The sequence below is a fragment of the Nuphar pumila genome, chromosome 4 (genome assembly GCF_984573655.1).
Source record: "Nuphar pumila chromosome 4, dmNupPumi1.hap1.1, whole genome shotgun sequence".
NCBI lineage: Eukaryota > Viridiplantae > Streptophyta > Magnoliopsida > Nymphaeales > Nymphaeaceae > Nuphar > Nuphar pumila.
This window is the reverse complement of record NC_143252.1, coordinates 143563712-143589975: the sequence shown is the minus strand read 5'-3', so window position 1 is coordinate 143589975 and position 26264 is coordinate 143563712. Positions and strand designations below refer to the sequence as shown.

General features: G+C 39.8%; 2 protein-coding genes across 2 annotated transcripts; both read left to right on the top strand.

The window, feature by feature from the left end:
- The first annotated feature begins 259 nt into the window (after nt 1-259).
- Nucleotides 260-16716, top strand: LOC149841449 (F-box protein SKIP28-like). Its single transcript, XM_090004804.1, has 2 exons — nt 260-962; nt 15995-16716. The coding sequence occupies exons 1-2, from the start codon at nt 441-443 to the stop codon at nt 16592-16594; spliced, it is 1122 nt and encodes a 373-aa protein (XP_089860930.1). The 5' UTR covers nt 260-440; the 3' UTR covers nt 16595-16716.
- A 1454-nt stretch (nt 16717-18170) lies between these two features.
- Nucleotides 18171-21666, top strand: LOC149841448 (GDSL esterase/lipase At5g37690-like). Its single transcript, XM_090005267.1, has 5 exons — nt 18171-18390; nt 19018-19145; nt 19474-19713; nt 20876-21125; nt 21272-21666. Exons 1-5 carry the CDS (start codon nt 18171-18173, stop codon nt 21538-21540), a joined length of 1107 nt encoding a protein of 368 aa, XP_089861393.1. The 3' UTR covers nt 21541-21666.
- The last annotated feature ends 4598 nt before the right edge of the window (nt 21667-26264 follow it).

Below are 26264 nucleotides of genomic sequence, written 5' to 3'. Positions count from 1 at the left end.
GGTGAGCCCACGACCACCATGCCTTCTCTAAAAGTTATGAAAACAAACGGGGGTTTGGATTGGTGCCTTCAACTCACCCTCACAACCACCCCGGCTGGCCACGTGGGTGAGCTTTTTCTTATCAATCATAGGATTCAGAGTTTCACATGGATAGACCAATTTTTTTCCTCAAAAAAAGTTATTTTCATTTTCTTGCGGGAATTTGGCGGACGTTATTCTGCCGTTTTAAATGTTTACTTGTCACCAACCCGATTCTTTTACGTGAACAGAATCATTTGATCTGGATATTTTTTTCTTCATCACGTACGTCCCTCGTGGCTCCACACTTCCGGCTCTCTATTTCGTCCGAAAATCTCTTTTCAGGCCTAGTCCGGCGTCGTCATCCAATTTAGAAAAGTTCTCCTCTGCACAGACGATCAGAAGAAGAAGAAGAAGCAACGATGGAGACGGACGTCGATTTCGTTCAATCTCGGAAGAACGCGGTGGATTTTGCGACGGAGGAAGCGAATCCCAACTCCTCCCGCCCGCAGGACGCCCTAGTCCCCTCTTTCTCCGGCCGTTTCTTTCTCGCGGACGGCCCGTTCCCGGCATTTCCGGGAGATCTGAACGGTCCGAGCTCGTCCTCGCCGGATTTAAGGCTGGAACCTCCAGGAGATGCCGCCGGAGCTCCGGCGCCGCCTCACGAGGCGATGTTTTTCATCCTCGCCTATCTAGGGCTCAGGGACATCTTCTGCGTTCAGAAGGTGTGCAGATCATTAAGGGACGCGGTTAACGGGGATCCGTTGCTGTGGCGGGACATCTGCGTTGATTGGCCGTTGAGTTGGAAGCTCACGAACGATGCTCTAGCGGAGATCACAGCCAAGGCGCAGGGTAATCTTCGATCTTTGACGTTGAGGAATTGCTGGATGGTTACCGACGATGGGCTCCGGCGGGTGGTCGATGAAAATCCACGCATCTCCGAGGTTAGCAAGTGAAAATTTCCAAAGATTTAGTGTGTTCTTGTTATTGTCTTTTTAAGAGCTATATCACGGATGGAAAACAAAAGAATTCCTTTTTAGTTCTTTGTGGACGAACTCTTTCTTATTGTTAGGTCTTTGATGGAACTCTAGATTAAAATAGGTGTAGATATTCCAAGAAGTTTGTGGATGGTTTCATTGCTCTTGTTATTTAGCTGTCTGGAATTTGTGAAGAATATATGGTCTTTTTGAATTTGAGGTTGAATATGGATATTATTCTGATGATTACAGTGGTGAATGAACTATGGGAAAATTTGTTGTGAAAGATAGAAATGCTAACTAGAAATGCAAAAAAATGTGGTAAAGATGATAATTGCTGTAGTTGAGACGTTGGGATGAAATCTGCAGAATAATAGTGTAAGGGTGTAAGATTTCAAAATGCTTGCAAAATAATAGTGTAGTGTAGGGCCATGGCACACTGGCATCATGCAGGATGACCTGTTAGCTAGGAATGCCATATTGACCTCCACGCAGAATGGCCTCATTAGAGTCTTTGAGGATTATAAAGCTGCAAAAGAAATGATGGCTGCAATTAAAGAAAGTATGGCACCAGATCTGAGTCCCACATTCAACTTCTCCTCCGACAGTATAATTCATTTAAAATGAATGAAGGAGAGTGTGATGGAAACGCGTGAATAAGATGTTGGTAATGGCTAAGGATCTTGTCATCGCTGGCAATACCATTCCCGATAGAATGCAAGTCTCTGCCATACTTATTAGCCTACCACCAGCCTGGAGAATGGTGGCAACTGCCCTTATGTTGAGCTCCGAACCGGTGTCCTTACCTACCTATAAAACTGGAAGCTGAAGAGCAACACATAAAACATGATACTAAACATGAGCTTCTACTTACCCACGAACAGGGTGAATTCAGTCATAGGCACTTCAATGCAAACAAGGGCAAGTTCCATCGTTTTGAGCATAAGTTAAAAAAGAGTATGTAACATGGACTCTTGTAACAGGGCACTGCACTCACACCCATGTAGGTGCGACACTTGGACACGGCTTCCATTGTGTCAGGTGAAGTCAACCACAAAGTGATCCATTTCTGTCTAAAAGTAGATTAAGTTAACCCTAACCAAGTCCAGTTTTATCTATATTATATATATAAATACATAAATGCACACACATACCCGTAGTGTTAACTTAAAACTGTTAAAAATTATATATATATATATATATATATATATATATATATATATATATATAGAGAGAGAGAGAGAGAGAGAGAGAGAGAGAGAGAGAGAGAGAGAGAGATGGGTATGTGCTAAATGAAATATGCTAAATGAAACGTGCTAAATGGATTTTTCTGCTCTTCCAGTGTTTTTTTTTGCAGTTCCAACCCCATAAATGTGTTGGGCATGGTCGATTTATGAGGAATTCACACCTGGATCATGTGTTTTCGATGAAAAAAATGATATCTAGAGCCTAAAAAATTTATGAAGATTTTGGACCGTTGATTTTTCAAATGTTATAAAAACTCATACATGTGTCGGAATTGAACACTTCAAGAATTGATCCCTATAAAATCAAGTATATAGATCACATCTGTATGGTCATAATTTAAAAATAAAAAGAAAAAACCCTGAAAAACTCATTTAGCACGTACCCATTACTCTCTATATATATACCGTCCCTGCACCCAAGTTTTTTTTAAAGTGCCGCGTCGCCGCATCTGCACCTGCACCTATGTGACATAGGTCCCAACCCTATAAGTCCCATAAGTGACAACCACAACCTCCTGCTACCAGCAACTGTTTCATCTGCGGCAAGTCGGGACATTTCAAGACAAATTGTTCAAGGCGTGGGAATGATGACAATCATCATGGTGGTGGACACAAGCATATATCTTGCGTGGTCACAAAATGTCTCATTGCTAATAAGCAGATTGACGAGTGGTGGATCTATTTTGGGGCTACACGACATATTGCGACATTCAAAGAGGGAACAAGTAACATGGTAGAATGTAAGCCTGGAGAGCATCGGATCTACATGGGAAATACCACTTACTGTGATGTGTTGGGTGTTGGTTCATATGTTCTCCCCACTGCTGATGCTAATATCACTTTGTCTGATGTGTTTTATGTTCCCTCCATGAGACACAACATTGTGTGAGTTCTCATGTTGGTGAATAAGGAATTTGACATTCGCTTCCGAGCTAGTTCTGTAACCATCAGAAATCCCGACCGGGTTCTGTTTTCAAGAAGTCTTGTACCTGAACATGGGTTGTTCAGGTTTGATGTCATTGACAAGGACGATTGACATTTTTTTTATTTGGGCTTGTTTTCATTTTATTTTATTTGATGAATAAGTATGTTTGCACTTTATTTGCTTGGAATAAATAAATAATTTTCTTTAATTCCTAGCTTGATAGTTATAAAGTGCAATAATTATGCATCATGCCTTTAGAGAAAAATGTGGTGATATCCTTTTCTCACAATCTGTGATTTAACTTTTTTCTGTATGTTCATGAAAAACAAAATTAAAGTTGATGCACTTATATTTTGTGGTTACTGTTGAAATCAATGAACTCATAACAAGAACATGTTAAATAATTTTTGAACTCCTCCATTTTATTTATATATGGTTCTCCTGAATCTATGTAGTATTGCCATAGAGGCAATATCATGGATCCTTAGGAAAGTGGGACAGTCTAAATATATTAAAGCTAGCCAAGTTCATTTTCTGTGTTGGAGAGAATTAATTTTTTGACTGTTACCAAGTTTATTTCCATAAGGATTCAATTATTATGCTCCCAAAGTGGTTTACTGTTCAAGGATGAATTAGACAGGCATGCAAATGGAGGAGATCCTTGTTTGCCTGAATCAGTCGACTATTATACTTGAATTTTCGTTCAGATCATGTCCTTTAATTGTATATCATGAACAATGGTAGTAGATTTACAGTTTTGTCCTTGCATGTTGACAATGTAATTTAGTGATATTCAAAGTTGGCTTTTATGTATTAAAAAATAAATGTGTTGGGCATGGTCAAAAATAAGAATTATTCCAAAACTCAACTTAAAATTTCTTTCTGTCTCTCAAATCATCGATCAAGGTTATAGTATTTCCTTCACATCTGACCAATGCGTAATATAGGATCTCTAGTCCGAGAAGCAGATTGGGGAAGGGCATAAAGAAGAAGACCTTACTACATGGATCAATTAATTATTCAAAAGAAACCCCTTTCTCTCAATGTACAAAAATTGAATTTGATTTTGTGACACCAAAGATTAGGCCATCCTGGTATTGCTAAATTGTCTAATGTATCTCATTTGAGAATTTTTTGTAATGAAAAAAATCCAATGTACTGATTGTATACTTGCAATGATGAAATTCATTTCTTATTAAGAGAGAACCTTTTTTGCTTTGAAGCCACATGAATTGATACATTCTGATGTTTGGGGCCGGCCCCAGTGAAATGCATATTATGTTATTTTTTTTTATGATTATTCTCGATATACATGAATCTATTTTCTTAAGCACAAACATGAAGTATTTGAAAACTTCAAAAATTTTCATAAATTAGTTACAAACCTTTTCAAAACAACATTATCTATCTTTGGTTCTGATTCAGGGGGAGAATAAATGTCAAATGATTTTAAAAGTTGTTTGGATTTAAATGGAATCTTGCATTAAAAGTTATATGCAAACACACCTCAACTGAATGGACTAGCCAAACGAAAACATAAACATATAATAGAAGCTGTAAGGACTTTTTTCATCTCCAAAAGTGTTCCAAAACATTTTTGGGCAGAAGCAGTAGTTAATGCAGTTTATCTTATAAATCGACTTTCATCCTCAAAACTTCAAAATGTACCTCCATACGAAAAACTCTTTAAAGTTTTGCATGATTATTTTAGATTAAGGACCTTTGGGTGTATGTGTTTTGTGTTAATTAATAAAAATGACAAGTTATCTCCAAGGGCTATCCCCTGTGTATTTTTGGGGTAGGGTGGGAGTCAAAAAGGATTTCGATGCTATGATTTTGAAAATAATAAATTGTACGTTTCAAGAAATGTTACCTTCTTGGAACAGACAAGTTTTTTTGATAACGATGCGCCTAAGAGAGAAGTTGAATATGCATTTTTAGAATTAGATTCTAAGAATGATAGTGATTTGATATCAGAAGAAAATCAAATTGATGATGATGAACTTCAAATACATGCTCATTGTGGTGGACATCATGATTCTTCTCAAACCATTCAATATAAAAGAAGACAAGAAAACTATCATCCTAATGTCTTAGAAAAATATTCTAACCTATAAGACCAAGAAACTAGAAACATTAGGCACTCTAAAAGACCACACAAAGCACCTAATAGATTTGTAACATATGAGTCCTTTTCTCCTGACTATAGAGCATGTCTAGCAAAGATTTACTCCTATTTCGAACCAACCTCATATAATCAAGCCAAAAATTATCCAGAATGGCAAAATGTCATGTGTGAAGAAATAAAAGCTTTAGAAAAATCTAGAACTTGGGAATTGACAAACTTTCCACCTGAGAAGAAATCAATAGGATGTAGGCGGGTGTTCAAAGTTAAAACTAAGAGCGACAAAACTTTAGAAAAACATAAATCTAGGTTGGTAGCTAGAGGATATTCACAGGAATATGAGATAGATTACGATGAGACTTTTGTCTCCATCTCTAAAATGACTATTGTTAGAACACTTATAGTTGTGGCTGCTATTAGGTAATGACCTATCTACTAAATGAATGTAGAAAATGTCTTCCTTAATGGAAAATTAACAGAAAAAGTTTATATGGATCCACCACCTAGGTATGAGGTTCCGTTTGGAAAAGTTATTCATCTTAAAAAGTCCTTATATGGTTTCAAACAAGCACCAAAGGTCTGAGATGATCGTTTTAGTTCTTGGGTATTTTTCATGTTATAGTGACAAAATTTTATTTGTTAAGAAATTTGTTGCAGTTGTTGTGATTTTGCTTCTTTATGTTGATGACATGATCATAACAGTTGGAAATGTTAGAATTCCACCTTGGTACTTTTATTGAGAAAACGAGAGAGAGAGAGAGAGAGAGAGAGAGAGACGAAGAAAAGATTACGAGAGGGGGGTTGCGGCTCACGATTTCTTCATTACAGAAATCGTGACCTAATACCTATATTAATACACTTAAGTGTACACAGTGGGTCGGGTCGGGTCTGGTGTAATATCCGAACCCGAATACACATAAAAAAATGGACTTATACAGGAATGAACTCGGGTCTGGGCTAATGCATGAGTGAATTCGGGTCTGGTACAGGATCCAGACCCGAAACACTATTAACCTTTTTCACCCCCCCTCAAGTTGATCATGGTTATGGACCATGCACAACTTGCCTTTAAGCGTCCAAAAACGATCCTTGGTTAACCCTTTCGTAAATAGGTCCGCAACTTGTCTTTCAGTATTGACGAACTCAGGCTCAATCTCTTTTTCTTCAACTTTCTGTCTCACAAAGTGTTGGTCAATCTCAATGTGCTTAGCACGACTGTGATGTACTGGATTGAATGACATGTTTATAGCACTTTGGTTGTCACATAGCAAGATAGTGTGGGAGATCTTTTCTCCTACTTCAGTCAGTAGATGTCTGATCCATGTGACTTCGGCAGTAGCAGCAGCCATAGATCTATACTCAGTCTCAGTACTTGATCTAGCGATAGCCTTTTGTTTTCTACTGCTCTAAGAGACTAAATTTCTTTCAATGAAGACACAATATCCTGATGTAGATTTTCGTTCATCAGGATCTCCTGCCCAGTCTGCATCACAATATACAGTGAGTCTATGATCATCTTTGCCATATGGCTGTGGTGAGTATGTCAATCCATCCCCAATAGTCCCTTTAAGATATCTAAGGATTCTCTTGACAACTTCCATATGTCCAGTACATGGCGCATGCATAAATTAAGACACTTGATTGACTGAATAAACAATATCAGGTCTAGTGAATGTGAGGTACTGTAATATTCCTATTATGCTTCGATACCTGGTGCGGTCATCACACAGATTTTCATCATGAGCGCTAAGTTTTTGATGAAGCACACTCGGAGTTCTAAAAGGTTTGCAGTCTTTCATGCATGCCTTGCTGAGAACATCTACGGTGTACTTGTGCTGAGTGAGTGCCAAGCCATGAGCCTGATTATCAACTTCTACACCAAGAAAATAGCGTAGAGCTCCAAGATCTTTCATTTTAAACCTCTGACCTAGTAAGCCTTTTACTTCTTGGATGTGGGCCGAAGAGTTTCCTGTGATAACAATATCATCAACATATATTAATAACAGAGTGGTCACAGTCTGACTTCTGAAAATAAACAATGAGTGGTCCAGCTTGGAACGTGAAAATCCATGTTTTTGAATCTCTAGTGAGAAGCTGTCAAACCAAGAGCGAGATGCTTGCTTCAGACCATAGATAGCTCTTTTTAACCTGCACACATGAGTTTTACAATTTTGTTCTTGATACCCAAGGGGTTGCTCCATGTACACTTCCTCCTTCAAGTCCCCATGCAAGAAAGCATTTTTTACATCAAGCTGACTAAACTTCCATCCATGTTCAACAGCCAGAGAAATAATAATTCGAATTGTTCCCATTCTTACAACCAGACTAAAAGTCTCATCATAGTCTTGCCCTACTTCTTGAGTGAATCATTTTGCCACGAGCCTTGCCTTGTATCGTTCAATGGTTCCATCTGGCTTGTACTTTATCTTGTAGACCCATTTACATCCGACAACATTTTTGTCAGGTGGTCTCGGAACAACTTCCCAGGTTCCACATTCATGCAAGGCTTGTATTTCATCATTCTTGGCTTCTACCCACTTGGTAGAAGTGGCTGCCTGATAGTACATAGTGGGCTCATCTTCCTTATTGAGAGCAATTAAAAATAGTTGAAGATCCAAGGAGAAGTTGTTATAGCTAACCCACCTGTCAATGGGATGTCGTATGCGGCTTGATTTTCTGACCTCAAGAGTGTGAGAAGGAGTCAAGTTGCTGACTGAGACATGATCTAAATGACTTGATGTTGTCGGTCTCCTTCTAGAATAGACAATGCCTTTGTATCTGCTCGGTACTTTCTCTGAATTCTGTGGCCCCGACGTCTCAGTGTTCTCAGACATCTCTTCTTCTTGCTGCACGCAATCTGATGAACATGCTTCATTGGAGCCAGCAAAAAGTTCCGAACTCAACCAAGGATAGCAAACTTCAGTTGGTATATTCGTTGCATCAGCTCTGTCATCAAAATTTTGTTCATCAAAGACAATATTTCTTGAGATTCTGATACGTTTGTTGGTGGGATCATAACACTGATATCCTTTGTAGTCATCTGCGTATCCCACAAACCTACACTTCTGGGCCTTGTCCTGAAACTTGTTTCTCAGAGACCGATCAATATGCACATAGCAAACACATAAAAAAACACGCAGATCATGATAACTAGGATGAGCTCCAAAGAGACAGTGATAAAGAGACTTATTTTTCAGAACGACCATGGGCAATCTATTTATCACATGCACGGCAGAATGAAAAGCTTCTGTTCATAGGTTGATGGGAAGATTGTTGTCATGAAGCATACTCATGGTACTTTCAACAATATGTCTATGCTTTCGTTCAACAATGTCATTTTGTTGAGGAGTGTGAGGGCAGGACACCCTTCTTCCTATTTCATTATTTCGAAGAAAATAAATAAAATCACGAGATGAGAATTCCCCACCTCCATCACATTGAAAAAATTGAATGGACTCAGAAAATTGATTTTTGACCAAGGAAAGGAATTTTTGAAACAAAGAGAAGACTTCTGACTTATTTTTTATGAAATATATCCAAGTGTATCGCGAATAACTATCAACAAAGATTAGATAATATCTACTTCCAGACTCAGAGGCAATTGGGGCAGGTCCTCACACATCAGAACAAATAATCTCAAAAGGTTTTGAAGCTCTCTTATTAATGAAATAGAAAGGCAATACATGACTCTTGCATGAAAGACAACTAGAACATTTATGACTACTCTCATCCCCATTAAGACTTTCTTTTGGAATGAGATTATTAGAAACAAGTTTCTCAATAAAATGACTCCCACAATGTCCTAACCGACTATGCCATAAGAATGACTTATTACATTCAGAGATACTAAAAACACTAGAAGAAGAGGATGAACACGACTCTAACGAAGGCTTCGAAATCAGGTGAGCAGGGCGAACATCATGACATGGAGCTTCTTCAAAGACATACATGTTGCCTCGTCTCTTTCCTTCAGCGAATGTTTCCCTCGTGCGTAGGTCCTTGACCTGCACAGAGAAGGGAGTGAATTCAACTAAAGCATTATTATCATCAATAAGTTTGGAGACAAAGACAATATTTTTCTTAATGTCAGGAGCATGAAGAACGTCAGAAAGAGTAAGAGTGGAATGTGACATGGAATGACAGTCTTTCCAACATGAGAAACAGGTTGGTGGGATCCGTCTCCAGTGACAATCTTACTTTTTCCGAAATAAGGAATAGGGTTAGAAATTTTACCTGCATCGCCGGTTACATGAGTTGCTGCCCCTGAATCGACAAACCATGTGTCTTCATCACTCTACTTCAATTTTAACTCTGACAAGGCAGATATCAGCAAATCTTTAATTTCTCCACTGTCTCTGGTATTTGTGAACTTTCTTTTGGTTTCTGTCTGCGGACCCTTTCCTTTATTCTCTGGATTATGCCTACAATTCGCCTTGATATGCCCCTTCTTATTACAAAGGAAGCAAGTAGGAATGGATCTTGGTCCCTGCGCATGAGCTGACATGTTTGGAGTGGGAAGCAAACCACGCCCTCCGTGTCCACTTTGCCCTTGTCCTCCTCGTCCCCGTCCTCTACCATAAGTCACTCCTGTGGTCAAAACTTCTTGATTATTTGGATGATTATAAGTTTCTTCAGAGAATCCCTTTAGAGTCATTTCATACTGGATCAATTTGGCTCGTAGCTCATCGAAGGTGGGAAGAACAGGAAGGCACAGTAGTGATGTAACTATCATATTGTAGTCAGATCCCAATCCACTCAGATTTTGTTGCACCATGTCATTATCACTAACGACACACCCTATAACTGTAAGCTGGTCTGTGATGATCTTTATCTTGTTCAAATATTCCATGATGGTCATAGAATCTTTTCTTAGCAACTGAAATTCCCTTTTTAGAAAAACCACTCTTGCTTGAGAAACCTACGAATACGTCTGAACCAGTCGTTCCCAGAGTTGTAGCATTGTACAGTTATCAGGAGTGACAACTAGAATCTCTTGAGACAGAGTTGATGTGATGTATGAAACAACTGATTGATCTTTTCTTTCCCAATTGAGAAATTCAATATTTTTGACATACACGATTAAACTCGCCCCTTGGTCATCTTTTTCTTCTCTCGGGATAAATTCTGGTGGGACTAAAGTGGTTCCATCCAGGTGACCTAAGAGGCCTTGACTCCTTATGAAATGATTAATTTGTCTCTTCCAAATCAAGAAATTTGAGGTGTTTAACTTTTTAGAAACAAGCTCGTTGAGAAAACTTGAAGAAAGATTTGATCGAGAGTGATAAGAATCCATTGAGAATTAGAATCAACAGAAGTATCCACAAAAATTCTAACTTTTTTTTTTGGAGCAGAGGGTCGTAAATTGAAAGAATCAGAGGATGTAGGAACTCAGGTTCAACTTGTGAAAACTGCTATTCAACGACGTGTGAAAAACACCTTCACACGTTAAATATATTTGCAGAAATAAGAATCAGGAAGGGAACTATACAGTAAACATATATTTGAATGTGCAAGTACGAGAAGAAGGGTGGACCCAGGAAGATCGAACAGACAAGCAATAAAAAAATATCAAACAGGCAATATCAATAAAAGAAACAAGGATCGTGATTGGTCTGGTGTTTCACGTGAGTCGATTTCAGCGATTCACGTGAAACACAACCACTCCTTTTACGGTTTGGGTTTGGGTGAACAAAATTCACATGAGCCTCAGATCCAAGAGAGAAACAGACCCACTTGAGGTGTGGGTGCACAGAATAATTCAGGAAAAAGAAGAAGAATGAGGGAAGAAGAAGAGAAAAGAAGAAGAGTATATAAGGGGAGAAGCGGAAAAAAAAAACCTCAAAATTTCAGATTGGGTTGTTGATGGGTTCGGCTGAAGGGGATGGAGAGGACTCGCTGAAGGATTTCGGCTTTTGATGCTTCGGCTGAAGAAGATGAATGAGATGAAGGGAGCTCGCTGAAGGAAGAAGATGAAGATGTGCTAAACTCCGATTGTCGCACCTGACGAAAACTTTTTCCGGCCCTTAGACAGATCTCGGCTTTGATACCATGTTAGAATTCCACCTTGGTACCTGTATTGAGAAAACGAGACAGAGAGAGACGAAGAAAAGATTACGAGAGGGGGGCTGCGGCTCACGATTTCTTCATTACAGAAATCGTGACCTAATGCCTATATTAATATACTTAAGTGTACACAGTGGGTCGGGTCGGGTCGAGTCGGGCGTAATATCCGAACCCGGATATAAATAAAAAAACAAACTTATACATGAATGAACTCGGGTCTGGGCTAATGCATGAGTGAATTCGGGTCTGGTACAGGATCCAGACCCGAAACACTATTCACCTTTTTCAGGAGACAAATAGGGATTAAATCATATTAAGCATGTACTCAAACAAAATTTTGAAATAACTGATTTAAGTTTTCTCAGATTCTTCCTAGGGATTGAAGTATCTTATTCTCTCCAAGGATACTTGTTAACTCAATCTAAATTTGCTACTGATATTATTGACAAGTCTGGACTAACTGATGAGAAAAGAGTGGACACTCTTGAGATTATGTCCACTCTTGATATTATTGACAAGTCTGGACTAATTGATGAGAAAAGAGTGAACACTCCTGAGATTATCAACTCAAAGATAATGATCGATAATGGAACTCCATTGGACAATCTCATTCCATATCGACAGATGATCGATGCCTTAACATGCTTGACTATCACCAAACCATACATAACCCATGCAGTTCACACTGCCAGTCAATTTCAGCACTCTCCTACCTCAGTTCATATGAGTGTCGTTATGCGTATTGTTAGATATTTAAGAAATTTTGTTAATAAAGGATTATTATTGTCTTCCTCCTCCCATCTCGAATTGGTTACATATTCTGACTCTAACTCAGGAGGAAATCCTAATGATATACGCTCAACCACTAGTTTCTGTGTTTTTGTAGGAGATTTGCTGGTGTCCTGAAAATGTAAAAAGCAACAAAAAATATCTTTATTATCCACAAAAGTCGAGTATTATACTATGGCTACCACAACATCAGAAATTGTATGGTTGCGGAGCTTACTAGAAGACATGGGCATACTATCAACAACACCATCAAGATTATACTGTGATAACAAAAGTGCCATATATATTGTTGGGAATCATATATTTTATGAGCGCATAAGACACATAGAAGAATTTTTTAAGAAAACTAACTCATTGCCACATGTCATGTTTGAATATCAGTTTACGGACTTCTTCACTGAAGCTCTTCCTTCTCTTAGGTTTCATTTCATGTTAGGCAAACTTTCGATAATCACACTGTAAGTTTGAAGGGAAGTGTCAATGTATGTATGTATATGGGTATTTTAGTCTTTTACTCATATAGGGAGGTCATTGTACATATATTTCTCTTTTTTCTTGTATTTTTTGTTTTTTATTTTGTTGATGTACTTTTGAAATAGGCCTTGGGCCTTTTTGTAATTGGGCTAGAGAGCCGTTGGGATCTCCCCAAAGGCTACATTTCTAGTCGTTGGGGAGATCCCAATGGTTGCATGCTTCTCTCTACTTGTATATAAAGGGGATGAAACCCCTCTTCTATACTATGTCACATGGGTGCGGGTGCGGGTGTGGGTGCGACACGGGTGCGGCGCAATTTTAAAATTTTTGGACACGGGGACTCGGCTATATATATATATATATATATATATATGTATATATTATTTTTTAAAAAAGTGCACAGACACACAGTCTGTGTCTGTGACTGCAGCACTGTGCACAGCACTGTGCACTGACTCTTTTTATTTATTTTTTTTAAATAAAAAATATTAAAAAAATCAATTTTTAGGGACAAATGGACATTTTTGGACTCGGTCAAAGTTGACCGAGTCCAAAATGTGGACGGACTCGGCCTCGACTCGTTGACCGAGTCCGACTCGGCGTTGACCGAGTCCAGGCCGAGTCCGAAGCCGCACCCATGTCAGGGCGTGTCGACTCGGGTGCGGCACCTCCCTAGCCGAGTCCGTGTGACATAGCTTCTATGTAATGCTTTCTAAAGGCATTTTGTCAATACAAAACTGATATTTTTTATGTGTTTTGTGCCCATGAGTGGTTGACTTGTATTCTCTTGATTGACCCATGAGTAGTCATTGTGTTTGTATTTGTCCATAAGTGACATTTGTGTAACTCTTGGTGTTTCGTTATATAGGCTTGGTCACTGTAACTCAAGTTTTATTCACAAGTTATGTAATAAGAATCTTATTGAGATTTATAGAATTTATTTTTCTTGCTCTAAATGTCATCTTTGTAAGAACCATGAGTTTCCTTTTAAGCGATCTAAAAAAAGGTCATTTTTTCCTTTTGAGCTTATACATTATGATTTTTGGCGTCTTGCACTCGTTTTATCTCATTCTGAGTCCTATTATTATGTTACCTTCATAGATGATTTTAATATATTTACTTGGATATTTTTTCTTATGAGTAAAGATCAGGTATTTTCTATTTTCCAATGATTTAAAAATTACATTGAAAATCACTTTTCCTGCAAAATTTTCACTCAAGAGTGATGGTGGTGGTTAATACACTTTCAATAACTTTAAACAATACCTTTATGATAATGACATTTTGCATGAAATGTCTTGTCGGAAGATACCTGAACAAAATGATATTGCGGAGAGAAAGCATAGGCACATAAGGGAAACAACTCTCACCATGATGATTAAATCTAAGTTGAGACTAGATTTCTTGATAAAGACTTTTCTTTCTGCCATCTATTTAACCAATCACATGTCCCTCACTAGTCTGAATGAGTTCACTCCATATTTTCTCCTATATGAAAAGGATCTAGATTACTCATATTTGAGAACTTTTGGGTGCCTTTGCTATGTCCATGCTCATCAATCATTAAAGGACAACTTTACTCCTAGTGTTTTCTTGGCTATGATGATGAATTCATGGTGTATAGATGCTTCAATTATGAAACTAACCATATTGTGATTTCAAGATATACTATTTTTTATTAAAGTAGGCCAAGAAATCGAGTTCAAGAATCTGGTTACATTCAGCCCAACATGGTTTCCAGTTTTTGGCCGAGTGAACATGTCTCTACACATGTAGCCCATGAGGATGTCATGTCAGATTCAGCCAATGCTTCAACTAAAGTTGAGCATCAGCCAGTTCATTCAATTGTACAACCACATGCTGAAAGTTCAGGGGCAGTCAATCATTCTTGCTTGTTTCCACACTTTACAAAAGTGTACTCTAGGCGAGAGGCTACAAGCAAGTTCTTCCACTAGCCAAGAATCTTCTCAGCCATCTGTTGAGAACCATTTACAACCCAAGTTCTTCCACTAGCCAAGAATCTTCTCAGCCATCTGTTGAGAACCATCAACAACCCATGGATAGTGTTAATGATTCGTGTGGTTCCTCTCATGTAGAATCTCAAAGGTATAGACACGCCATTGCAAATCATAAGATCTTCATGTGTCCGACATCCACCAGAATGATGGCCAACTAATTGATTTTAAAACCAGGTGTCTTTATAATGAAAATGAAAAACTGAAATGGTTAAATGCAATATTGAAATGTTGGGCAGCTTTTTGTGTACAAGTGATGAGCTAGGCAACTTTTATAGTTTACCCCTTGCTTAACGTTTCTGATAAGTTATCATGTCGTATGCAGTCTAATCATATATAAGCTATTGTTCGTTATTGAAAAACAGAACCTAATAATAAAATAGTGCTAGTTGAGTTCAGTTGGTCTAGGTTCATTCTAGATAACCTCAAGTTTAGTTAGCTCTAGTATGAGGCTAGCAGATAGGATCAGTATCTTCATTTCCAATACAAGAGTGCAGGTGTTGTTTCTGGACACTGTTATGAACTCTGCTGACTTAATGTAACTCATTTTGCAGTTCTGTCTACTCATTACTGTCGCTTTATTGCACTTCCTTTTAGTCTAAGAACAGAATGGATAAACAAGGGTACTTCTATTTATTGACTTTTTTATAGTTATAACCCATGCATAAATAGGGATATATTGTATTCTGGCGTTTGCTTGATCCTTATATATAGAATGCCTTTAACTTTATTTATAAAAAATCTGCATATATTGAAAAAATCATCTGGTTAGGTAATCTATCCATCTGGTGCACAGAAGTCTAGTCGATAGAGCCCACCACAGGATTCCCAGTGGTTAATGCAGTTCTTGGGAAGATGGTGGGACCCTGTCTTGCCCAGGATCAATTCCCCCCCTGAGGTCATACTGGTGGCTTGCTCGGACTGTGTCTTATGCAGACTAGGGCACTCACCCAGGATCTTTTTTATATGTTTCAGCTTTGAAGTTATTAATTCAAGTTTTTAACTTCTCTTGATCAAGTCATGTTTCTTTTTACTGTTCTTTCTGTTGTTTGTTATGTTCTTAACATGTTGAAAAACAATAATACAGTCCAACTCATCCAGTATTAATTCTATGTTCACTATGTTCATGCTCAATTGTGGTACAAACTTTTGTTTTCTCCTTTACAAAATAAGTACATGGCTTTTGCTTTTGGATGATCTGCTTGGGATTTTTTTTTTCTGTGTTTGGTTTGGCAAGACTTGTTTCAATCTATTTCAAGACATTGAGGAGTGAGGCCTGAACTGTTGCTTAGGGTTGATTGACTTGTCTAGGCAAGTCTATGCATATATTTCACTAACTTTGGTTATTTTATTTTTCATAGCTTTCCCTACCGGGATGTGTTCATGTTACTGCTGATGGTTTGGTGAAAGCAGTGAGGGCGCTTGCTGACCAAAGGGGTGATCATCCACTTCCTCTGAAGCGCCTGGCTCTTCATGGCCTCAACAGTCTAACTGCAGAGCACATTGACAGCCTTAACTCAATGCTGAAGCAGAGTGAGCAGAAAAAACTGCATGGCATGTATAGATATTACGGCGACAGGCACTCTGTTCTGCAAGAAAGCGATGATTGTGGCGTGATCGATGTTGATGTCTGTCCAAAGTGCAGGAAGGTCAATCCCATCTTTGATTGCACAAGGGAAGAATGCCTGGAGAGGAAGGGTCACCAGCTCCTCCAATGCCGTGGATGCTTGCTGTGTATAGCAAGGTGTGATGACTGTGGGGGTTGCCTCAAATGGGATGAATTTGGACAAACATTCTGCTCTGATCTGTTGTGTGAGGAATGCTGGATGCATCTTCCAAAATGCATGTTTTGCAATCGGTCTGGTTGCCGACGGAATAAGAGTCACTCACTGATAAAAACTGAATTTGGGCTTATGTGCCAACTTTGTTATGATTCAAACATTTCTCCTGAATCTATGTGAATCTGTTAGGCTGGCAACTGGATTGCAGTAATATGCTTCCCCATCTTATATGGCAGATCATAATTATGTATCTTTTTTTTGGAGAAAAATATGAAAATAAATGCTACATTTCTTGTTTTGAATGGATTTGAATGTACAAAGTTTTTTCAGAGAGCATCCAAATTGGAGTCCAAAATACAGAGAATGCTCAAAATCCTTGTTTTTCTAGCTTGCAACAAAACTCTCAAATATTTGCTGAATGTGCCCCCGAGTTTTTTTGGATGCACCCGCTTAACCAAAAAAGTAGCATTTTGCACTGATATGAGTAAGCGGGGTGCTTCCAACACACCTTTAAGGGTGAGAGATAGCTGAAATATATACTGTTGAGCTATAATTGTTATTCTTTGGAGTGCTTGTTTACGTTCTGATCTTGAAGAAAAAGAAGCAAATATTTTGTGCCTTTCCTACCTAAGTTGGCAACCCCGGCAGCAGAATCACTGTAGTTAGTGTAGCTTGATGATTTTTATGTTTTTTATTACGAGAAACCCTCGTCAAGAACGGGGCCACTTAATGGACCCGCCCCGCATCCTGGCAAAATCCGGCCCAAGACCACCCTGACAACATGCCCACAGTTTGCCTCAACAAAGAACCAACTTGACTGGTGGTTGCCTTACGATACCAGAGACTGGAGATGTATTTTTAAAGAGCCAACTGAAGGATTTTGGAAAACATGACAACGCACAACAAAATGCCTACCCTTAATAAGTTCCAAAATCAAACATCAAAAATTGCATAATAAATGACCTACCATGTACACTTGCAGTGCAAGCGCAAGACCAATGTTGTCAGTATCGGTATTGGCCCTGAATCGTTGGGCCACCGATTCAGCTGTATCAACCCGATACAAGTGAATCATTCTGTATCGGTGAGAAAATAATAAAAATATATTACGTGTCAATCATAATGCGACACATGTTAAATTCAATAAAATAATATTAAAATAAAAAAATTAATTTTCAGTATTTTTTTGCATTTATTTAAAAATAGCCGTTTGATCAGGCGTAAAGCGTTCGGCCGATACAGGCCGATAATACTGATAAGATTGGGGAAGACAAATCAATAAAACTCATTCATCATCTAGTCATGCTTTCTAGATAACCATTTATTAAGCTTGGTAATTTCTTCGGTCATCAGGATTTCAATGATACCAACAATAGTACCACCAGATAAAAAAAAAAACAATAGTACCACCAAATTCCAAGGGTGGTGGCCTACCTGCTTTACAGCACTCAAACCTTGTCCTAAGAAATCTCCAAACAAGGCAATAAATCTCTTATTTTATTTGTTCATTTGCCCGCTTTCTTGATTTGGCCAATACCGTCACTATGAATACTTCAAGAAATATTTTGTTTGGTGAGAAAATATTCATGGCCTCATTCATCAAACATCCTTTATTGGTCAATTTTCTTACGTTGGAAACAATACTTGAGGCTTTGGAGTTAATAGCTGTCCATGACTACTCCAACGCAAGCACACACTATAAAGCTCCCATAGTAGTCATGGCATGCATCTCACAAGATCCAATTGAGTTGAAACAATGGCAGCCTTGGCATGGGTTACATCAGTGTTGGTTTTATCAGCCATGGCTAAAGCAGATTCCCCAGTGACATACATCTTTGGGGACTCCTTAACTGAAGTTGGAAACAACAACTACCTAGCATCTCTGGCCAAGGCGAATTATCCATGGTATGGCATAGATTACCAAGGTGGCATAACGGGAAGGTTCACCAATGGGAGAACAATCGGTGACATTATATGTAATACCATCAACCCTAGATCTTGCTTAAGTTTATAATGTTCATTTTCTCGTGATGTGCATGCAAATTTATGATGATATTATTCATTGTTTGTATGTATGCATGGTTGCTTAAGACATAGTTTGGACATGATGATCCCATTTTATTGTAATCACTATCCACAGTTTTTTTTCCTAAGAAGATAGTTTTTTGGTGTTAAAATCATGAATTTTGCGTTCCATATTTGAGAGAAAAAACTCTGACAAATATTGCATTGCACAACGGTACTCAGGCACAATTTGGCCGACGAGTTCCATTGTCCAGCTGACTTGCATCCTTTGAATATTGATTATTATTCATTTGGGGTGCGTTTGGCCTCAAGCAACACATTGCCAATTTCATCGAGTTTGCCACATTTTAGCAACTAGTTTTTTTTTTTTTCGATTTATAACCTGAAGAAACCGCATCCGGTATGAAGACCTGGTCGCGCTGGCTCAGCCTACCATACCTATGCTCATCGTGCTGGCAACATAAAACTCCGAAGCTAGGACTCCTGCACTTGCATTACTATCTATTAGAAGGATTTTGATTGTCAAGAAAAGGTATACAATTTTAATTGACTGACCAATTCGTGATTCATTGATGCAGCTGAAAAACTGGGGATTCCCTCTCCTCCACCCTATCTCTCCTTATCTGGGAACGATGATGCAATACTTCGAGGAGTCAATTATGCTTCTGGTGGAGCAGGCATTCTCAATGAGACCGGAGTTTACTTTGTAAATTCCACAGAGCCTCATTTTCTTTTCCTTTAAATCTGGTTTTTGGCTTCATTGTGCCCATGATCTTGGCATTTTGACCTTCTTAAGGGCGTGTTTGGTTCAAGGAATTCAGTAATGTTGGAATCCAATACAACTCTCTGTGGTTAAAAATGGTCAATGGTTTAGTAGAATTCAGTGGAATCAGACCCCAATTTCACTAAATTCCCGGAATTCAAACACACCCACAAGACATTTAATCGTGGAAGAAAGGATCCAGTGTAGTTATTATGGAAATCTCAAGGGGTGATGTTGCTGACAGATATCCATGTTTTCCATGGTATTGCAGATACAACGTCTGTCATTTAATGACCAAATAGATTACTTTGCGGCAACGAAAGAAGAGATAAAGGGAAAAATTGGGACACAAGAGGCTGAAAAGCTATGCAACAAAGCGATCTATTTCATAGGGTTGGGCAGCAACGATTTCGTGAACAACTTCCTGCAGCCCTTTCTGGCCGACGCTCAACAGTACAACACAGACCAATTCGTAGCCTACCTTATGTCCACCCTAGATGGACAACTCACGGTAACTGCTCCATCTCTCATCCCTAATAAATTTATAAACCTAATTCCAACTGGGCTCACATACTTGACCAGGTCACGGCAAGGTCTAAGTCCGGTCACCAAAAGAGGGGGGGGGGGGGTAGGAGCTGTCAGTGCACGTCTCCTTGTGGTCCGACGATGCAAGTTCAAAACCCAGTGGTATAGTTGAATAACTGGTGGAGGTCTGCCTAACCCCATCTGGTCTTTAAAAAAAAAAAGGCCCAAGTCCGGTCGAGTCATGAGCAAAACCTAGCTCCACCAGGGTTTGGCTCTTGGTTGTGACTCAACACCGCATATGCAATTTTTTTGGATAATCCAAGGGAACCACCACACACACACACAAATTACGGGCCACCGGTGAGTAAAACCCTTGAGGTCCCCCCTGCCTACAGAGGAGTAGCCAGCTTCCACCTTGAGGCAAGGGATGCCACCCATGGATTTTGAACTTGTGACACCCCTTAAACCTGGTGACATTCACAGGCCGCCCCTACCATATGAGTCGGAGTCTTTGTGGGCACATGCCAGATAGACTTTGTCCTATAAGTATGCTGCAATACAAAACAGGCAGACGGCTTTAGCCTGAGTCTGGTCGAACACTCGATCAAATCTTCACACCAATGGGTTAAGTTCTCATACTGAGAGCATGCCTAGCACTGTGGTTGAGTTAAAGAACCCAGGCCTAGTCCCTTCGGATATGCTGGAAATGGAACTAGCCCTCTTTGGTATAACTTTAGGGCATGTTTTGCGTCCAATGGAAGGAGGTCCAAACACGTTCTCCAGAAAACTACTCCAACCATCAGAAAAGCATTTCTACAGAAAAAGGGGGGTTAGTCAAGGACTTTGATAGTTTCCTGAACCAACTTGGTCAAACCAAGTCATGAACGTGGAGTACCATATTCATGGTATTAACATTGGGCAAGAATTCAGTGACATCCAAAATCCATCTCCACTGGATCCGGCTACGTCTATTAACGTGATGATCCAGATACAAGTATCATAGTAATAAGATCTGAATCCAGGCCCACCTGGATAGGACCACTATCAGCTCATGCTTTAAGATGGACTCATCCTAAATATACTCCAATTCTACTTTATTTTCTAAGCAAAAAAAAAATGTACTCATATGATCATACATATGGTGCCAGAGGCTTCACAACCTAGGAGCCCGGAAGATTGTGTTCCATGGGCTGGGTCCCTTGGGCTGCATCCCCTCGCAGAGGGTCAAGTCTGCAACTGGAGAATGCTTGGTGAACGTTAACAATTTGGCAACACAGTTTAACACTGGTGTCAAAGGCAAGCTTAAAGAGCTCAACGGCCGCCTGCCGGATGCAGACTTCTCGTTCGCAGACACCTACGGAATCGTCATGGAATTGATTGAGAACCCTACCGCTTATGGTAACAATATTCTCTTCAAAGGATCATCAGCTTCTTAATTCACTCTGTGCTCAATCATATGATATGGTTAGCCAAATTCATGTAGTTGAGATAAGGCTGATGATGAACTAATCCATGACTTACTGGGTTTACAAAAAAATGTGCAGGTTTCACGTATTCAAACACATCCTGTTGCAATGTGGATGGCATGCTGGGTGGACTCTGCTTACCCAACACCAGACTCTGCAGCAGTCGGCACAACTACGTCTTCTGGGATGCGTATCACCCAAGTGATGCAGCCAACATTGTGATCGCCGATAAGCTGTTTAAGGACCCAGACCTGCAACTCGGAGCCATGGCCACTTCAGTTGCACCAACACCACCTCCCCGCATGGCCCCTTCGGTTGCACCAACACCATCTCGCCGCCTACGGTGATAACACGCACCAGATTCACATCTTCAGTAAGGAGCGGGTGTTTCTAATAAGTGCACGAAGCGAGCTGTTTGCATTTCAAGGTTGTGAACTTGCGATTTGGTGGTTGTGATTTTACCCGAGTCCAGATTGTATTTTCTTTTCATCCAACAAGTTGTTTCATTCATGGATTGTATTTTCTTTTCATCCAACAAGTTGTTTTATTCATGGACTTATGCAAAATCCATCCTATCACATGGAATCAAGATTCGTAATGCCTCTTGATGTGCAAAACGTTTGGTTTTCAAAACTATGGAATCAAGAAATGTGATTTGTGAACTGACTGTTGATTCATAGAACATTTGATTTATGATATTAAAAACTACGTTATCGGCAATATCTTGAAAACATTGCATATTCTGAAAAGCCAATATATTGCCAACAAACAAATGGAATATCACCTATTTTGAAAATCACATGTTTATCATGATATGCTATGTATCATAATCATCATCACAAAGCCTTATCTCAGCTGAGGGCGAATCTGGTGGAATCACATTGCACACTTTGAGTGTGCCACCTCCATCTTTGGAAGGCAGACTGTCAATTGTAGGGCCCAACGGCAAGATGCAGGTGTAGCGGCACACTAAAACTTTACAATGTGATAGCACCCGATCGGTCATCATCTCTAGCTAAATCACTTCCGTTAATTATATTTTTAATATATATAATATATAAGGGCCGTTAGACATGATATGTTTTGTATCATCATCATCAGGAAACCTTATCCGAGCTATAGACATCTGCTAATTATATATTTAATATATATAATATATAAGGGCCACTAGAATATGAGAACTGGAAATATGAGAACAGAGTGTCAATTAGGCATTTCCAATCCTTTTTTAGCAAATCCAACGTCACACATGGGTTCAGCATGATCCATTTTCTAGAAATCGACTGTTGGATCATGTTTTTTCCACAAAAAATATGATTTTTTAATGCCTGTCACAAAAATTCTAAACCATCGGTTTTTAAGCCTTAAAAAATCCTGTTTATGCATCACAATTGTATGATTCAAGAGCCGGTCCCTTTAAAACCAAGCATGCAGATCAGATTTAAGAAAAAAAAACCATTAAAATCTCAGTTCAAATATTGTAGTAGCCTAATATACAATATTTACATCTGTATGATATATATATGAAAATATTTTCTCAAGATTTTTAATATATCATGAGATATGCCTCATCCAAGATTTTTCCAAGAAGGGGATTTATAACATTGATTTAAAAACAGTTCCGCGGAATAAAGAATTTGTGTTCTGTGGATCAAAAAATTTCCTTTTGCAAGAATATTGCTTTACACAAGATAATTTCAGTAATTAAAGAAATCCTCTTTACTAAATACCACTTTTTTTTTAACATTAGCAGAAGAAGAAGAAAAATAAGCGGATAAAAGAAGGGATTTACTTAGACCACATGTAAAATGCCGGAAAAAAGGACAAAATAATGCAAAAAAAAGCGCGGACCCTTCACAAAAAAAGGCAAAAAAATAAAAAACAGATCATAGAAGAGGGCGAGGAATCGAGCTCTCAGGGTAACGGCCAGGGATTTCCACAGGAGAGGAATCACGGTGAGCGCCCAAAACGATCGGCCGATTTCCGCCTTACCGGTGTCCTCACCGTCTCATTAAGAGAGAGTTCGAGCTCGCGATCTCTCCACTAAGGAAACCGATCGTCGGGCGACCAGCAAGCCGTGAAATTCGCCGATCGGCTGGGGCCAGGCACCGATCAACCTCTGTTCGGTGTGGTTAAAGCAAAACTAGTCATCATCGAGCCCGAAACCGAGAAAAGAGACGAATTCAGCGAAAAAGAAAGGAGAAAAACCAGACGATGTTCAGATTAAGAAGACGGGAAAACGCGAGAGACCCCGCGGCGAATAGGAATCCGCACGTCCAGGAGTTCCGGATCCGTAGCGCACCACTTCGTGCTCGCCCGAGGGAAATGGCTGTAGCATTCCGACGGCCGCGCCGGAGAAAATTTCCGGCCGAAGGGCGCATTAGAGAGAGAGAGAGATGGGCGGCTTATTGGGAAAAGTTAGGATTTTGACGAGGGGATAGAGAGAAACCGCGATTCAGAAAAGGGAAATTTATAGAGGTCCTGGCAAGATTAGGGTACTGGTCTTTGGGGAGGACTAGGGGTGTCAACGGGTCGGGTTTGGTTCGGACCCAAGTGAAACCATACCGTCTGGACCTGGTTTTAATCGGATCCACTATAAGAGAAACCATATCCGGACCTAATAAGAATTACTTGAACCAGATCCGGGCTATACCCGGTAAAATTGTGAGTCTTAATCAGAACTCGGGTCGGGCCTGGCTCTAGTATAAAATTTCACAAACTATACCAGCTCCATGTAATCGGACCTTTGGGTCCAGACCTGAGTCTTAACCGGGTCTTCTTATTTATCACCATACCCGGACCCTATAGCGTTTGGTACGGGTCAGGTTCTGTTGACATCCCTATGGAGGACCCTTAGTGAGGTGGATGGGGCCGAAAACTGGTCGGGTATGAATCAGCTTGGGGCTGCTCCTTTGTCACAAGCATCTTGATAATATTTCGAAATCATACGTGATCATCTCACAAACAGATATAATACCAAAAACTTGGTACTTTTGCCATATTGCTTAACACGTTAAAGCATTTTCCAACACAAATGGCTTTTGGTAAGTGTTGATATTTTCTTAAGAAAAATTGGTGTTTCTATCACACAAATTTTTCCTAGTTGAGATTTTCTCAGCTCCATATGGCACTGGTTGCTTTAGAAGGCCAAGAACCATTCCAAAGGAAAGATCGGATGGCTTTATCAATACGCTTCTCAATTTTCTTAGGCATATGAAAGAGAGCAAGCTAATGGTGGGAGATAGAGTTTAGCACATGTTTGATTAATGTAGCTATTGCCGGCATTGGCCTGAATTGACTGATATGTATCGTATCGCCAGATAACGATTCACTTGAGAATCGGTATCGTCTTATTCACCTGAATCGTTGGCCAAACATTACAGGTCCGATCCTGATACTGACAACATTGCTCGCCGGTTCCGAAAGATATGGGGCCTGCCATGATTTTTCTTTCGAGAGTGGACCATATTGGCGAGGTCTCACACCCTAGAACAATTTTGAAACCTAGGTAATCCATAGGCAAGGGAGCTGATCTACAATCCCTTGCCAATTGAAAAGAATTCTTGGGCCTCACCATTACCAGACAAAGTTATTTGGGCTGTAGAAACAAGCTCAAAGATCCAACTCACGAAATGAGACCCAAAGCCCATTTTTGACGAGCATGCTTTCAAGTGAGGCCACCGGACTGAGTCAAAAGCTTTTGAGATATCACTCGATGAAGCTGGGACGCCCCAATAAGGATAAGAAATGGATACAAAGGGGGCTCCGCTTGTCTGGCAGGAGTAGCTAGTGCACGTCACCTTGTGTTGAGATGTTGCAAGTTCAAATCCCAATGGTATCGTTGTATAACTGGCCCCAGCTAGACTTTCAAAAACTAAAAAAGATAAGAAATGGACGATTTCATTGGCCAAGAATGAAGATAGATTTGTTGAGCTCCTTGAGCAAGCAGCCGTTTGAGTGAAATTCAAAGACTGGATAAAAAATGTCATCTTTGCAAACCTCCTAGAATAATTTGAAAAAATGAGTGGGGAGGCCCAATGTTGTTAGTATCGGCCCTGAATCGTTCGTTTTAAAAATATTCGAACTGGCCCTGCAGCGTATCGAAATTCTGCCGATACAATGTGTATCGGCTGATATACGCACCGATACTGATAACATTGGGGGAGGCCGTCTAGATGAGGCCCTTTACCACAGGGCAACTCCCAAAGAACTTCCTTGACTTCTGCCATCAAGGAATGGGGCTTCAATCAGTTGAGATGCATTAGGACATAGCAGCTTGAAAAGCAAATCAAAATCAGGAAGAGAGGTGCAGCAATAATATGAAAAAAGGATCATTGAAACAGGCTGATGCAACTTGCCAATATGAGGGAAAGGGATGCCATTGATTCTTTCGGGGTGAGATGCGTAGAAGTGGAATTTTTTTGGAATTTGGGTCCCCTTTTCCCATGTGGTAAGCGGGGTCCTGTGCCAAGCTAGCTGAAGACTTAGGTTCGAATCCCTCTGCCAGATGGGGCTTAAGAGATATCTAGCAGGGGTCAGACTAACCCCAGCTGGACTTTCAAAAAAAAAAGTATGTGAGATCTCTGTCTCCATTCTTGCATCACTTCATATAAAGTAAAGATTTGTTAAGAGATGATTAATTTGGATGCTGAATCTAAGTTAGATAACTCCAGGACTGCAGAGAAGATATATAGAGTTTCATCCATGTCAATTTTCATAGAATCTGCAGCCACCATGAGATATTATCCATAAAGGAAGGGACTTCTGGAGTTTTCTGATTTTGTTTGTGACTTGAAAGGCAGCCTAGCGGCGATTCACATCTGCAATGACCTCTTCCTTTAGATTCTGGACCCACATCCACCAATCTTCATGTTTTTTCCCTTAAATGAGGAGCTCCGCCAAGGGCGGGCAGGTTATATATCCCCCCAGAAAGACACACTGTAGCTACGGTGCGTGTTCTTGAGTCTTCACCACGTGGCACTTAATGGGGTGTACGAAGGGAGCCGTACAACATCGTACATCCCACAGGCTGGTGTACGGCGATGTATGACTCCTACATACACCCCACTGA